This window comes from Malaclemys terrapin, chromosome 9 (genome assembly GCF_027887155.1).
Source record: "Malaclemys terrapin pileata isolate rMalTer1 chromosome 9, rMalTer1.hap1, whole genome shotgun sequence".
NCBI classification, from domain to species: Eukaryota; Metazoa; Chordata; order Testudines; family Emydidae; genus Malaclemys; species Malaclemys terrapin.
In genome coordinates, this window is record NC_071513.1 from 84,562,041 (window position 1) to 84,579,569 (window position 17,529).

The 17,529-nt window shown below is 41.5% G+C and overlaps 1 protein-coding gene across 2 annotated transcripts in view; it reads right to left on the bottom strand.

The window, feature by feature from the left end:
- Positions 1-17,529, bottom strand: part of IFT80 (intraflagellar transport 80) — a 164,846-nt gene that overhangs the window by 8,130 nt on the left and 139,187 nt on the right. For both annotated transcript variants that reach the window (XM_054040369.1, XM_054040370.1), the window contains 6 exons: positions 16,096-16,231; positions 14,787-14,934; positions 12,171-12,342; positions 6,637-6,726; positions 6,365-6,537; positions 4,460-4,583 (listed from right to left, as the gene is read on the bottom strand). In XM_054040369.1, coding sequence (XP_053896344.1) covers positions 4,460-4,583; positions 6,365-6,537; positions 6,637-6,726; positions 12,171-12,342; positions 14,787-14,934; positions 16,096-16,231 — 843 coding nt within the window. The remainder of the gene's footprint in view (positions 1-4,459; positions 4,584-6,364; positions 6,538-6,636; positions 6,727-12,170; positions 12,343-14,786; positions 14,935-16,095; positions 16,232-17,529) is intronic.

Consider the following 17,529-nt stretch of genomic DNA (forward strand, 5'->3'; position numbering starts at 1 on the left):
TTATGGGGGCTCTGATGTGATGACCTGGATCTCTGAGACTCTTCTGGCCGAAGTGATGGCTGCCAGAAAGGCCACTTTCCAAGAAAGGTGTAACAATGAGCATGATGCTAACGGTTCAAATGGGGGCCCTATGAGTTTTGATAGGACAAGGTGTGTGTGAGCGATCTCTGACCTGAGAATACACCCTTTCCAGGCCTTTAAGAAATCGTATGACCTTCTCATAGGAGAGGACTGACTGGCTGTCCACCTTGGGATGGAAGGCAGAAATGGCCAGTAGGTGGACCTTGACTGATGCTCCAGGTTGTTTCAGGTGCTCCAAGATAAGCTGTAGAGATGACTGTAAAGGCAGGACTGGTCATTTGGCGCACCAGATGGAAAATCGCTTCCATTTTGTAAGGTAGTTGGCTCAGGTCGAGGGCTTCCTACTGCTCAGTAGGACCTCATGGACCTGCTCCGAGCATGCCTGCTCCTCCAGGTTCAGCCATGGAGCTTCCAATCCGTCAGATGGAGAGAGCCAAGATTTGGATTTAGCAACTGGCTGTGGTCCTGGGAGATCAAGTCTGGGTGTAGTGGAAGCCGAATTGGTGCCTGCATGGGCATGCCGAGGAGAATGGTGAACCAGTGCTGTCTGGGCCATGCCAGGGCTATGAGAATGACTCACGCTCGGTCTTGCTTGATATTAACACCAGAACCCTGTTGTGACGGGTTGGATCACAGAAACCCCCTTAGGAGCTGCCACCTGATGTGCAAAAGACTACCTCTGCTCCTGTTTTCCCTGCCAATTCAGGACTCCAGCACCCTGTCTTGCTGAGCCAGACACTCCCGTCTGGCTCCAGACACAGATCCAGGGTCTGAATCACTTGTCCCAAAGCTGCAAGTTTACCTGAAAACAGCTCACAGAAGTGTGCTTGTCTCTAGCACTCAGATGCCCAACTCCCAATGGGGTCTAAACCCCAATAAATCAGTTTTACCCTGCATAAAGCTTATGCAGGGCAAACTCATAAATTGTTCGCCCTCTATAACACTGATAGAGAGATATGCACAGTTGTTTGCTCCCCCAGGTATTAATACATACTCTGAGTAAATTACTAAATAAAAAGTGATTTTATTAAATACAGACAGTAGGATTTAAGTGTTCAAAGTAGTAACAGACAGAACAAAGTCACCAAGCAAAATAAAATAAAATGCGCAAATCTATGTCTAATCAAACTAAATACAGATGATTTCCTCACCAGTTCCAGAGCACTCCCTCTTACAGGCTAATCTCCTTTTAGCCTGGGTCCAGCAATCACTCACACCCCCTATAGTTACTGTCCTTTGTTTCAGTCTCCTTCAAGTATCCTGGTGGGGGTGGAGAGGCTCCTTCTTTAGCCAGCTGAAGACAAAATGGAGGGGTTTAAATAGACTCTTGTGGGTGGGGACCCCCCTCCTCCCTCCTATGCAAAATCCAGCTCCAAGATGGAGTTTTGGAGTCACCTGGGCAAGTCACATGCCCCTGCATGACTCAGTCTTTACAGGCCGACGTCATTGTCCACATGGTATCTTGCATGTCTCCAGGAAGACTTCTTATGTGGATTGGAGCATTCCAAGATGCATTGTTCTCCAAGTGTTTCCTGATCAGGTACTTAACCTGGCGAATTCCTTCCTAAAGAAGCTGACCAAATGCCTCCCAAAGCTTACTTAGAAACCAAGCAAGCATACAGCCCATATTCTTAACCTCAAGTAGAAAATGATATATATATGTATAAATAGGATGAATAGATATAGTAGACCATAACCTTTACAGAGATATGTTACCTGGCACTGGCAGCACAAAACATATTCCAGTTATGTCATACATACATTTATAAGCACCCCCTCCCCATAAAGCCTTATGGGGTACACTGTCACACCTGTGAATCAACGGACTAGAAGGAAAGGTGTAGAACAGGTGACTCATCCATGGCAACAGGAATGCATTTGTAAGGGAGCCCAGGCTGTGGCCACAGGGAGCAGAATTGATGACATTTCCTATTGATGCGCGAGGCGAACAGGTTTATAAGGGGAGACCTCCAGTGTTGGAAGATGTCCCTCATGATGTCCGGTTGTAGAGACTACTTGTGGTGAAGGAGAAAAAATGGCTAAGACAATCTGCTAGCTGGTTCTGGGTCCCCTGGAAGTATGATGCTACTAGAGTGTCTTGAGAGAGTGCCCTGAGGAAGGGGAAACTCTCAAGGGTTCCAAAAAGACCATTGTATCATCAGTGGATCCCATGGACCTGTGACCATGTGCCTGGTGGTACCGCGGAAGACAGAGACATGGTATGGTATGGACGCCCGGAGAGCAATGATGTCGGTTATGTAGAAGAGGGAAATATGACCCAACCTCCAAGTCCCACGAAGACTCCGAGCTGTGGTGCGGAGACCAGGGCGGAGCCATGTCGCTCGGTGCCAGAGACAGTAGATGAGACAATCTTGTGGCTGATAATGGGGGCTTCCCTGTAGACAACGGTCACAACACCAGGTGAGGTTCAGGGGTTGCTTCCTGCCACTTGGTGGCACCAGTGGGGCCGAGTCTTGACCCACCGTAGGCTGAGAAGGTCCCTGGCCACTGCGAATGCCTCGGGAGTTGATGGCACCATGAACTGGTCGTCTACTCTGAGGTTGTTCCTTTGTAGGTGTCCAAGGAGCTTGCTGTGGCACTGGAATTGCCAGCACCTGATGTGGTGCTGGGAGAGATGAGTAGTGTGGTGCGGATCTCACTCTCTCCCTGTCTCCCTTACATTTCAGCACTGGAGACCTGGTGTCCTCTTGGTGCTTCTTCTTAGGCACCTGAGAGGGTGATCAGTGCTGAGAGTCCCGGGTAGATGGAGGAATGCTCCGCACCAAAGCTGAGGTGCTTGGTGCTGAGTCTGAGAGAGGCTCCGAAGCTGTTCTTAAGACTGCCTCCCATTGGGAGGACCTTCAGTCAGGCCTCTTGGTCCTCATTGGTCCAGGGCCTGAAGTCTCTGCAGATTTGGCAATGGTCTTACCTATAAGCTTCCCCCAGGCACCTGCGACAGCTCGAGTGGGAGTCGCTCAGAGACATAGGCTTACTGCAGGCAGTGCAGGGCTTGAAACCCGGCGACCGAGGCATGCCCTGGCACTGGGAAGGCAGACAACCCCACAAATTAAGTGTGGAGGCATCCGAGCTATATAAAACCTAAAACTACTAAAAACTACTCTAAGTACTAACTATAATAACTATTTATACAACTGGTATCAACACTACGAAAGAATTGCCTAAGCAATGAAGGATTCCAACCAACCGTCATGGGTGGTAAGAAGGAACTGAAAGGGAACAGGGTCGGCAGGGTCCTTTATACTGGAGCCATGTGCATGTGGCACCCAAGAGTGCAAGAGCCGACCCGACGGACACTGCTAGGGGAAAAATTTCCGGCAACTATGCTTGGAGCATTCACCCACCTGTATGGGAATGGACACGTGCAAGCACTTGAAGAACTGAAGCTTGCATATGCATATTGTACAGATTGTTTGACAAATTTTAATGCTGATTGGAGAAAAGCTAATAAATCGGTAATGTGGAAATGTACAGGAATCAAAGTGAAAAAAGACCCGAATTGAAGACATACTGGACCAGAAACTGAAGGACTGAGACTGAAAGACAAGGGATCAGAGGCTGAGATGACCATCATGAAGTAGAGAAGAGCTTCCCGGTATCCTGCAACTCAATAACTTGGGCCCCTACGTGTTCCATCTTATTTGTTTTTGTGAGGCATAAATATATGTTCCTACACTATTGATGACAATAATTCTGTCTGAAAAGTTATAAATAAAGGCAAAAATTGATTTAGCCCAAATTGTGTGGATTTGTGACTTGGTTTCCCATTTTACACTTCCAGCAAGGTTTTGATCATAATAGTTCCTCTTCCTGGTCTTAAAAAACTATCAAATACTACACAAGTAATCAACTCAAGTTGATATTTTTGTTCTGAACTAAAATTAGAATTATAGGTATTCTGTGAAACGGTATGCCTATGAAATATAGACAGACAGATAGATATAATAATAGTTCATGATTGGCTCTTAATTTTTCTTCTGGATAACCTTACTGACTGTTACTATTAATATTCATACAATGTGTTACTGAAGACATTAAAAGGTACATTTTCAACCCAACTCCCTGTTTATGTACAAAATGTGTGCCTCAAAATAAAAGCCCCTGCATGTTTTCAGGATGCAAAATTTATGCAGACTTATTTTATGCCCCCAAATACATTGCATTCACAAATGTTACCAGTTCCATATCAAGCTTTTAATTTGTGCTTGCAGTCAGATAAACAGTGTGTAACAACCAAGATTTACATCCACAGCTGAACTGATGCAAAAATGTGGGAGCAATATTTTTTGCACAAATTGTGACCACAAAATGAAGGCTGACCTTTTGAAAATGTAGGGCTAAGTTTCCACAGAATACTTACACCTTCTGCATACTGCAAAAATCGCTTATTGGTTTCTTTTTTTCCAAAGTCCTCCAGGAACTTTTGTCGATAACCCAAAACTGTGTCAACATGTGTCTTGTGCTTCACTGCTAGTTCCAGTGCCCTGGAATAAAAGAAAAATGAGCTTGTCATGCTGAAAAAAAATATTAACACAATTACAGTTACTTTGGCTTTACAAAAAGAGATCTGTACAGTGATTGTGCTGGAGGTTGATCTTCCTGATGCAAGGTGCCAAGCAATTTAGCATTAGTGTTAACCATAAGAGGGTGAGAGTAACCAATTTTTCCTGATAACATACATCACAAAGTGGATAGTTTATGATATATAATTAACATTTTTCTGTTGACAACCTAATCACATTATAGAAATGTGACAACAGGATTTTTTTTAAGTAATTGAAAAAATACACCCTCTTTTACTTTTGAGTATATTACTGTCAGTAAGAAAGGGTAAAAAAATTAACTTTTAGTGAAATTATTATAGCTATGAATTAAAAAAAAATGTCTTGGCTCTTGGAGAGCATCTACTTGAACACATATAGCACATGCAAATGACCACTTTTAGAACACCCTAAAAACGGGAAGCTAAGCAGCCATTGCATTATTATGATACGTCTATTTGTTTATATTTGTTTTCTTTGGAGTGATATAAAATTAAATTTAAATATCTTAGAATGTTTTATTAATTGTTTTCCAGATAAGACATTCTTGGCAACATCAGCAAAACACAGATCGATATATGTGCTTGCCAGAAAAAATAAAGTTTCTAAATTAATTTACATGTAATCCTTAGCATTAATGAAGCCCATTAGGCAACATACTTTAATTGTTTGAGTTTTCCCCATAAAGAATATTTCCAAAAGAAAACTTAATTCAGATTGAAAGGTGGTTTGCTAATTTCTCATTTTACCTTCATTTAGACACTTAATTGACTAATCTATTAACCATAGTTGCCTGGACCCTGAGAAACTCAGAATGCACAATACTAAACTGAAATTAAAGTTGATATCAAATACGGCTTTGTGTTAGGAACCAAATTAAGCAGTTCATAGTATCTGAACTTTCATCCCTGTTAAAAATAACAGTGTTAAATGATGATACAGAAAGAGAATTACAGGAAATATACTAATGCTGCATTTACATATTATTTTAATAGATAGATGCACCCAACTATATTAATTACTTTAAGCAGCCAGAACCAATAATGCATATTTGAAGCAATATTTAGACCATGAGTCCTTTATGAGTTAAAATGCTACCTAAATCTAAAGCTGTAAGGAAGGCAAATTTTCCCCATTACATTTAGGAACTACTACTTCCACTTTATTTGAGCGTAGACAAACTTTATTTATCTCTAACTTTCAAATGATTATTTGGATGCTGAACAGATGTGGCATGAGAATCTGAACTTGGAGCTGAGTAAGCATTTTTTCTAAATTTGTTATAGTGGAAAAGTTGGCATACAGAGAGGTCCAATTTTCTCTCTACAGGGACATGAAGTGCCACATTTTTAAAGGGACCTCTAATTTTGTACCCACAATCAGCCATGGTGAAGGGAGATTGGGGGCTTCTGCCCAATTAATAGTAAAGGGGCCTAAACATATTGTTGTCATGGTCGGGGAAAATGGTTTCCATGCTAGTGGGGGAGTTCTACCTAACCTATTCCCAAAATCCTGTTGTGGGAAGAGAGACATTCTTTGAGCACCATCCTTTTGCTTACTCTGTATATCATCATGATATATGATTTAATTCAACGTTTCTCAGGGTCCAGGCAACTATGGTTAATAGATTAGTCAATTAAGTGTCTAATTCTCTGAACATTTAAAACTTAATCTTAGTAAGATTATTAATGGTAGCAGCTATGGTATGTTGAGAGAACTATTACCTATCCCAATTATAAAGGTTAATGTTGACTTGAATAGCTTGATAAATAAGGCCTGCTTGAAGAAGAAGCATTTCAGCATCTTGTATATTTCCACTGAACAGCAGTATATGAGCCATTCTTGATTCTTTTGATGGAAGTTCCTTGATAGAATTGATGTACTGAACTTTGTCAATCTGTTAAAACAAAGTGTGATGGTTTAACTGGAGAAATACACTAATAAAATTAGCATTGCAATCATTTAGTTAAAAAATAGTTAAATCTCATCTACTTACATCACCGATTGATGCATAGGCTATTTCTGCTGTTGTCATGTCCTTATTAGCAACTGCCATAGCAGCTAAGCATGCCCACATGGTTTGATCCTAAAAATAAGACAAAATAAAAATGCTAAAACATCTTTAATTTTATATGATATGAAAACGCACTTTTTCTCAGCCAGAGTGCAGGGATGCTGTTCAGCTACTGAAAATGATGTACTGATACACAACTGTATAATTTATCTCAGTTGTGCAGATCCCTATAGTCTAGTTGTGTGTGCATGTGTGTGTGTCTTAATATCATAATCATTGTATGGTTACTTCTCAATAATTATGCAGTATGAAAATTCCTGTACTGTGATCTGCTAACAATGACTTTGAGCCAGAGTTCAGAGATATGCCTAATCTTTGTACTATTATTTCTCAATAACAGTGAATATATAAATTTATCAATCCCGGCTACTCTGATCCTGTATGTAAATGAAGGAGAAAGAAGAAAATACCGGATAGCAAAACAAATAGACGAACAAATCAATGAAAAGAAAATAGTTTTAAAGAGTTCTCTTTTCTATTTATTCCTATTGTATTTTAGTGGATTTCCAGAAAAGGCTGCTAATTTTTTTAAAACTATTTGTAATTATGAGAATTTTATAACACTTCGGTTTTCCTTTATTTCAATTTCATGACTGTAATTTTATTAAAGAGTCAACAGAAATATAATCAGGAAAAAAGTTGAAGAAAATCCTAACATTCTGGCTCATTTTGATCTTTCCTCTTCTCTCTCCTTTCACTTCATGCTTAGAGCCTGATCACACTAGTAATATAAAAAGATATGTATTTAAAACATATTAGTTAACATGTGTTAACACATTTTAACAAACTAGTTTAGACATGGCAAATATAATTTTAAATACATTAGCTAGTCCAGGTAAAGCCTAGGAGGAAATTGAGTTTTTAACATGTTAATCAAAACATGTTCTCTAATACCTTTTAAAATACACCTTTTATACGAGTGTAGACAGGCCCTTAGAAGCAGTATGAGAGTGAAACCTGATTAAAACGCAGTATGCACACACATTAGATATTGTCCAAACTTAATGCTCAGCCCTTTTGTACAAATACTTCTGCATGTAACTTTACAAACCTGAATAGTCCCACTGAGGTCAGTAAAGTGTGTAAAGTTATTCTAAAAGTTTGCATGATCAGGGCCTAACATCCTTCCTACACTTGTCCTTTATTACCTTAAAAAACAAACATAAACCTTGGCCTAAGAAAAGGGAATTCCCCTCGAATAGTAGGTCCTGGATAGTTTGCTGGACCTCGTGAAGTAGTCCAGAGGACTGAAGCCAAGAGCTCTGCCTCATGACTACTGCTGTGTCCATGGCTTGGGCAGCTGTAGCCGCTGCATCTTAGGTCTGGTCTATACTACCCGCCTGAATCGGCGGGTAGAAATCGACCTCTCGGGGATCGATTTATCGCGTCCCATCGGGACGCGACAATCGATCCCCGAATCGGCGCTCTAACTCCACCAGCGGAGGTGGTAGTAAGCGCCGCCGACAAAAAGCGGCAGAAGTCGATTTTGCCGCCGTCCTCACAACGGAGTAAGTCAGCTGCAATACGTCGAATTCAGCTACGCTATTCACGTAGCTGAATTTGCGTATCTTAAATCGACTCCCCGCTGTAGTGTAGATGTACCCTAAGACTACCTGGAAGGATGCTTTGGCCACTGCCTTACCCTCCTCTACAAGGGCCATGAATTCAGTTCTGGACCCTGACGGTAGGAGTTCCTTAAATTTCATCATGGCTGACCAGGAATTAAAATCATAGTGACCTAGGAGTACCTGATGGTTTGATATTCTCATCTGGAGGCCCCTTGTAGAGTACACCTTCCTGCCTAATAAATCCAGTTTCCTGGCCTCTTTTGCCTTGGGTGATGGCTCTTTTTGCCTGTCTCTCTCACTTGTAAGCAGCCACAATGACTAGGATCTGGTGGGGGATGGGTGTAGAGATACTCATACCCCTTGGGGGGTACAAAGTATTTACTTTCCACCTGCTTTGCTGTGGGCTGGAAGGATGCAGAGATTTGCCACAGAACTCTTATGGGCTGCAAGAGGTCCTCATTGAAGGGCAGGGCCACTCGTGCCAGCCCCAAGGGTGGTAGAATGTCCACCAGGGCAGGAACTGATTCTGTGATCTCTTCAACCTGTATGCCCAGGTTTTGAGCCACACAACACAAAAGCTCTATAGTCATCTTGCATGGGTGCGATGGCCATTCCTGCCACTGCCTCATCTGGGGAGGAAGATGATGAGGCTTTCACTGGCACTGCACCTTGTATGTCTTCTGTTGCCGGTGGGTCTCCTGAGGGGATATCCTGCACATCGGTGATCTCAGCTCCTGGGATCAAACCCCTTTCCGAGGAGGAAGGTGGGGGGGCTCTCACCTCTGACGGCACCGAGTGGGACCATCCTGTGTGGGAACCTTGGAATGGTTGGACCGCCTACAGGTTCCACATCAGCCACTGGAGTGGTATTTGCCATTGAGCTGGTGGCTATGCTGATGGAACTAGCCCTTATGCTACAGCTGCAGAATGCCTATGGTCAGCTCGGTGCCTTGTCCTCCGGGAGGCGTATGAGTCAGCCTCTGAACCAGAGCCAGAGGACCCACTCCTGGGTACCATGGCAGCGCGGTGCTCATTGGTGCCGCAGTGGTGAATGGTGCTGCTGTGGCGAGCGGTCCAGTGGAGTCAAGTTCTGCCATGAGGATGCCACACCCTTATTGCTGACTTGCTCAGAACTGGCACTTGCCTCCGTGCTGAGAGGTCATGTGATGCCAGAGCTGTCCCTAAGAGTCGATGACTTGGGGGAGATGGCAGCACTGGAAGGGCATGGAGACTCCTCACTGCCTCACATGGCTCTGGTGAATGTATCCCCTCTGTGGCTTTACCTAGGTAGGTAGTCCATGGGAAACTGGCTCAACAGACCTCATCCCGGGGCCAGAGTCACTGGTGCTGAGTGTTCTATGGATGTCCGAGAGTGGCCTGGCATCAGTCTCATTCTCTCTGTGGCCTTTGTCTTTGCGGAGAGGGCCCCCGGTCTGACTTCTTCGGTTTCTTTTTCAGCACCAGTGATGGGGAGTGGTGCCGGGTGGCTGGTGCTGACTTCTTGCTAGCCGGAAGGTGTAGTGTCTTTCATCGGTGTCGCGGATCTCGAATCATGCTGTGCCTCTCTGAAGGAGACTGGGGCACTCCTGACCGATGAGGTACTCGGTGCCGATTCAGGCTGCCACTCCGATGACTGGTGAAGTGCTGCCTCTATGAGAAGGCATTTGAATCTGTTATCTCTCTCCTTTTTTGTCCTGGGCTTAAAGTTCTTACAAATCTGGCACCGTTCCTGAATGTGGCCCTCGCCCAAGCACTTTAGACAGCTGTCGTGCGGGTCACTTACCAGTATGGGTTTGTGGCATGCCGCACACTGTTTGAAGCCCTCGGACCAAGGCATGTCACAGATTCCTGGGTGGGATAGCCCCTCAGGGCAGGATCTTACTAACTACTCTAAGTTATCTAACTACTTGCTAACTTATTCTAATTCTAATGATTTACAATCTATTTACAGGATAAAGATCCACTAAGGAGTATCACTTGCAAAGCAAAGCAAGAGACAAACAGCGTTCCAGCAACCATCACAGGTGATAAGAAGTACGGATGTAAATATCTGTTTAAAAAGTTAACCACTTAAACAATTAAAATTATGTTATTTAATTAGCCAATTAAAGGGAGAGGGGCTGGGCTGCTGCACCTGGGGCTGCTCCGGCCAGCCCTGGGGCTGCTCCAGGTGGCCCCAGGGCTGGGGTTTAACAGTTAGGGTCAGTTAACTGGTAAGACTAATGCTTACCAGATAACCATTTTACATCCCTAGTAAGAAGGAACTGAGGGGGTGACAGGTTGGCAGGTGTGTATGTGCTGCGTCATGAGGGCGCCATTCCAGGGGGCACCAGAGTTGACCCCCTGAATACCATTAGGGGAAAAACTTTTGGCGCTGGTGCATGCAGCACATGCACACCTACACTGGAATGGACATGAGCAAACAATCAAAGAAGAACTGTGAGGTATTTTTAATCACATTGGTTGTTAAAAAAACCCAGATCCTCCCTCAATTCAAGTTTCGAAACACAATGTAAACAAAAAACCCCTATTTTACAGCCATTCTTAGTAGAAAAACCATGCTCATCTCTAGTATGTAGTGTTGTTGTAGCTGTGTGGTCCCAGGATGTTAGAGACACAAGGTAGGTGAGGTAATATCTTTTATTGGACCAACTTCTGTTGGTGAAAGAGAAGAGTTTTTGAGCTTACACAGAGCTCTTCTTCAAGCTGTGTAAGCTCCAAAGCTTGTCTCTTTCACCAATAAACAATATTACCTTATCCACCTTGTCTTGCTTATCTGTAGGCAGGTAAGGGCAGCGGAGGAAAGATTGATGAAAGGGAGTAGGAAGGTGAAAGGGGATGGTAGCCAGAGAAGGTAGGAAGGAAAGATCTTTGCAACTTTTAACCAATTTATCTTTTAAGTACCCTAAAATCATTGAATGCAATCCATCCCTGAAGATAGTAAGCAATCATGAAAAGTTATAAATGCTAAAAACCTCCCTGACTTGGAAGCTATAACTATACTTCTGTGGAAAGGATATTATACATACAGTATTACCACTCAATATAGATGGTATAAGTGCATGTGTGCTTTCCCGGTATTTTAAAAAAATTACAAAAAGATGCAAATAAGAGTCACAGGCTCTTAAGAAGTGGTGCACTGAAATTACACAGTGTAATTTCTGTCAGTGCTACATTTGAAATTATAAATGCCAATTCTCAACTGCCAAATACTGGAATAAAAACATTTGTATCCACCTTCAGATAAGGGAAACAACTCAATATAAACATCACAATATATCCCAAATTAGCTCAATATGTATATTGACCACTCAATTCAAATAATATAGAAAATAGAGAAAACATTTTTAAGATACAGTTTTGTTTATAAATCATGATAACCATATATAAGAAGATAAAATTCCTTTATAAGTGTTAATGGGGGGAGGAAAAATGCCTTTTAAAAAAAGTATATTACTACACTCACCTCATCTGCTGTTGTTGTCTAAATTATCAGAAAGAAAGTGAGGAAAAAGAAAATGAAAGGGAAGAAATGTTTTTTAAAAAAGATTGTAGGTAACTAGATGTGGAACAGAACATTTTTACAAAATTGGCTATGTAAGAGTCTAGTCCAGACAACATTTATGCTCATTACTAGCTCCACTTTTGTGAATAGTCCCACTGAAATCATTTGGACTATTTGCATCAGTAAAATTAATCACATGTGTAAGTGTTTTCTGGATCAGCCTAAAATAATAAGAAACCACTATAAGGTAAAGAAACAGCTTGAAGAAAGAAAATAGGTTAGAACATTTACATATATAATTACTATTACTACATATTGTTTGAAAATATAAACAAAGGCAACAAATGTAATTTATGAGAATACTGTAGAGTATTAAAAATTACCTTAACAAAGCGACACAATCTGACTGCATCTTCCCATTTTGAACTGCTAACATACTCATGAAGAATAGCTGGATAAGGTGATATATTGAGATGAATAAGTGAGCCATCAGCTCTTCTGATCGTTACTTGATTTCCCACAAAACGTACTATCTGGGGATTTTTGCTAAATTCGCTGTTGAAAGAAAGTCAAGTAAAACACGTTAATTTTTTTTTCTCATTGAAAATAATGGTTGGAGTTTAAAGCTATTAGTGATTTTCAAATTAGATAAGAGTTATTGATACATTTTTCTTAACTTTGTTTTCAAACAGAACAGAAACATCTAAATAGTTATTGTAAATTCAACTAAATAGATATGTGCAATGGAGTTTAAATCTAAAACAACTTTTGGTCATATTTTTAAAAGTTGGAATATAGTATTTGGATGCAAAATTGTACATGTACACTGTCATGTGCAACCACTGCAAGTGGAAATACAATTTGGGTATTTGCAAAAATGCCCAATTTGCACATTTAACTGTTGAAATTGCACATACAAATGTGGATAAAAAGCTCTGGGCTGTACTGAGTCTTGAAGTTTAACTATGAAATAAAAAGCACCTTGGGGAGAGTGAGAATGATTTAATATCAAGGATTATTGTAAGAAGAGGAAAACAGTGAACTGTGCTTCTTAGTGAATTGTTTTTTTATTATTTTGTAGAGCTATTCCCAGAGACTGCAGAAAATGACTTGAAATCCGAAAGTTATACTTAGATAACTATGAATGTTTCAGAGAAAAATAAATAAATAGTTTGATATTTTTCACTGACAATACAGAAATGCTGTAACATATCAATTAACTACTATATTTTTTAAAACATAAAGGCAAAATGTTTTTAAAGAAAAGTCTGATTAAGATTTGAGCTTTTGTATTTATGTGATTACACCCTAGAAAAAAAGTAATTTGTCTTTTAAATTAGTTCTGGGCCAAATATATTGTAACAAATCTACTAGCTCAGTAATGCGTTACCCAATTCAAAATCCAGCCTGTAAAGGGTTCCATAATCCCTCCAGCACAGGAAAGAAATACAATCAGAGCTCAGAGAGGACTAGAATCAAGAAATCTGGAGGCTGAGTGAAAGCAAGAGCAATATGCCAGAGACAACAGCCTGGTAGCTGACTGAGGAGAGAAGGCTGGGAAGCAAGCATCCTGGGATCTGTACAGGAAGGCTAAGACCTGGGCAGAGCCATACTCTCTTGAAAGGGACCAGCAATACCTGCAGGAGGTCACAAAGCCGCAGTCTAAAATCAGGACAACAGTGTGCAGGGGTCCCGGCAAGACTCTTATCTCATTACACTTATATTAGGCTGAATTAGAAACTGTTGGTTTATTCTTCTTATAATTGTCAAATAAAGGAACCACAGTTACCTAATGTATGTGAGTGTTTGATAGGAACCAACTTAGTGCTAGAGTTTCTATATGCTAGTGGTTGGAGCACCTACTGTGTTTGCTCTTGAGCTCATTGTACCAAACATCTAAAGGGGACTGGTGTATCACACTATTTGCAGTGATATCCGGCAGGGAAGGTGGTTACAATATTTTCAGTTGTTATCTAGAATGAACTTGGATCAAAATATTGGAAGTAATTTAAAAAAAAACAAATATTTTAACCTAATTGAATTATTTATTAAAAGGGAAGGAACATTATACAATGGTAAGAGCATAGCACCTGGAGTCAAGAGACCTGGGTTTTTTTTCTGACTTTGCCACTGATACATTATGGCAAATCACTTAATGCCACAGTGTCTCAATTCTCCCATTTGTAAAATGAAGATATGTGCTACTTTTCTCTTCAGATGGGAGAATTAATAGGGAGTTGTAAGGTTAAATATATCATTGTTTATAAAACGTTTTGAGAAGCTTGAATAGAAGTTTCTAAAGAAGTGCAAAGGATTACTTATTAGAACCCACCAATACAAAGCAATTTTTGATGAATAAGGCACAAAGCTGGAAAATTTTAAATACCTCTTACAGGAGGTCAGGGAAAATCTGAGGCAGACTAGATGCTCCAGAACCCTTCATATGCCCTGTTTTATTAAGTGATATATGACATTTAGGGCCTTGTTTACCATGCTGATGCTCAAGTTTAGCACTGTTATGGAGAACCATGAATGTTAAAAGAACTATACGTAAAGACAGGTTTTTGGAAAAGAGTATTTGGTTACTGATTTGTGATCTAAGGGCCTAATCCTGCAAACACGAATTATTGCGAGTAGTCCAAAAGAAGGCAATGGGATTCCCACAGTAATTAGCACTATGACCCCAATGCGCATAGGAACTTTAAAGCACATGCTTAAGTCCATCCCTTTTCAGGTGCTTATGTGTTCTGCCTCAAACAGTTATCATTTATTCATTTTTAAAAAGCTTTATAGTACACACCTTGAATGGCTAACACCTTTGGTTAAACCTTTCCTAATCCAGAAATAGTGATGTAGCAGGAATTCTGAAGGTAGCAACTGTCATCTATTTCAAGTGGCTAAATTAACACCCTTCTTTGTAAAGAATTATTTGAGTGAAAAATTCAACACAGTATTTACAAAAATCCAGCAATATTATTCTGAGTAAAAATATACATTACCTTGCATCTTTTTCATACAGTGTTTTTGGCAGGAGATCTTTATCTACATAAACTGTATTGGGATAGTACCAGACTGTAAAACGTGTATCTTGGAGTCCACAAAGTATGTTGGATGTGTCATTCCAAGCCAAAGTGTGTGCCATTGTTCCTTAATTTAAAGATAAACAAATATTACGTATTTGCACATGCACAATAAACACAAAAAATGTAAACATTCTTGGAATTTTGCTATCCTTACAGGTCATCAACAACTACTTTAAAAAAGCAGGTTTTATTTTTATTCCTGCATGAGTTGCAATTTATTCTTAAAAACTTTAATTATAGTAAATAATTTTCCCTATTCTGTCTTTTTCTGACATTTATATTCCCATTTCTAACATATATGGAGCCAAAATAGCTCAGTTTTGTTTATTGCCTTAACTGTCAACTGTTGTTAACTGAAACATTCACAAGTCTGGGAGCAGTGTCTATTCTTTAACTGTTTCTGAACAAACTACAGAGGCAGTTCATACACTGTATTTTGGAGGGCAAGGTTCAAAATGAATATAAGTGACCAGAATACAGGTTGGGCGGTTATTGGATGACCACATCACTTTCTCCAGAACTTCACTTTTTATTTAATAATATTATGTTTCTAGTGCTGGAGGTTGTGAAGAAAACCTTCTGAATCAAAAAGAAGAACAGGAGTACTTGTGGTACCTTAGAGACTAACAAATTTATTAGAGCATAAGCTTTCGTGGACTACAGCCCACTTCTTCGGATGCATACTGAAGAAGTGGGCTGTAGTCCACGAAAGCTTATGCTCTAATAAATTTGTTAGTCTCTAAGGTGCCACAAGTACTCCTGTTCTTCTTTTTGCGGATACAGACTAACACGGCTGTTACTCTGAAACTTCTGAATCAAGTACTTTCAGAATCTGCAGGCAGACAGCATATATACACAACAGCTCTAAGGGACATGTGGGCTTCTCTCATAATTCTCTTTGCGCTCTTCACTCTGAAATGTAGTGATGACAGTTTAAATGTCAAAAACTTACCTATTTAACTTCTGAGCATAATAAAAAAATACGCAAGTAATGTGTTTATTCAGTGTGGCTGGATACCACAGAAGTTAGAAATGGAAATGACATCAGTTCATTTTATTCATCCCAAGTAGCCACAGCAGAATTGTACCCTACAACATATTCCTTAGTGTTCTTTCAAGTGAAGTTTTAAATTAATCAAATAATAGAGCTTCCAACACTCCTGTTGTAGACAAAATATGTGTGCTGCCAGAATGCAGATTACTGTAATTTTGGCTTGGTTCTTACCAATTTTGATAATTTTCTGTTCTTTCCCAAATCTCTTCACAGAAGTAATATAAAGATCTCTGTTTTTATCAATAAAAACAATTTTTCTTTCATTTGTAAGTCCCTTCTGATCAAGGGCAATTTCGGTGATCTCTGTCTAAAATACAAAGAGAAAACACTTGATTGTTTATGCCAGATAGATCCATATAGGAGGAATCATGCTACATTAAAAGACAGTGATGATCCACTAAAAAAAATGTGACATACATTATTACCATTCAACAACTGGATTTTTTGAAATTCCTGTTATGGTTGTCTTAGCCCCAGAACTATTTTATTTAAGTGTATAGCATTACAGAAGTTAATTTCCTACAAGATTAATATAATAATCCATTAAGAGCATAGTCTGTTACGTTGCAGGAAAACCAAAGCTTGATGAGTCGCTTGAAAGTCTGAAGGAAAAATAAATATAAAGCAGCATAAAGGAAGAGAAGGAGCACCTGTGCCTCTTGCCCAAAAATGCTACAACTACAGAGCTGCATGATGTCTACTCCACTGCCTGCAAGGCCCTTCTTATACTGCCGGGAAGAAAGTGGCGAGACGAAACAAGGTTAAGTCTCCAAGATAATGTCTTCTGTTAGGGTTACCATAGTTAAAAAATAAAAAAAGAGGACACTCCATGGGCCCTAGCCCCGCCCCTTCCCCACCCTGGCCCCGCCCCTTTCCCAACCCCGGCACCCGCCCCAACTCCGCCCTTTCACCGCCCCTTCCCCAAAGTCCCCGCCCTAACTCCCCCTCCTCCCTCCCAGCCACGCGAAAAGGGCTGCCCGAGCGCTACCAGCTTTACGGTTTGCCAGGCAGCCTCCAGACCCTGCACCCCCGGCTGGCGCTTCCCCAGCGCAGCTGGAGCCCGGGAGGGGAAGCGCCCAGCCGGGGGCGCAGGGTCTGGAGGCTGCCCGGCAAACCATGAAGCCGGTAGAACTCGGGCTTCGGGCAGCCCCTATGCCTCCGGACCCTGCGCCCCCGGCCGGGCACTTCTCCTCCCTGGCTCCAGCTGCTCTGCTCCTCCCCGTACTCAGACTTCGGCTCTGTTTAAGAGCCAAGCTGCCCGAGTCAGCGCTACCGGCATCGGGCAGCCCCCGTGCCTCCGGACCCCAGCCGCCGGCCGGGCACTTCTCTTCCCCGGCTCCAGCTGCTCTGCTCCGGCGGCGCAGGGTCCGAAGGCACGGGGGCTGCCCGAAGCCGGTAGCGCTGGCTCGGGCAGCTTGGCTCTTAAACAGAGCCAAAGTCTGAGTCTGGGGAGGAGCAGAGCAGCTGCGGGAGAGGAAGTGCCCGGCCGGTATTTTTCCCGGACATGTTCAGCTTTTTGGCAATTCCCCCCGGACGGGGGTTTGATTGCCGAAAAGCCGGACATGTCCGGGAAAAAACGGACATATGGTAACCCTATCTTCTGTT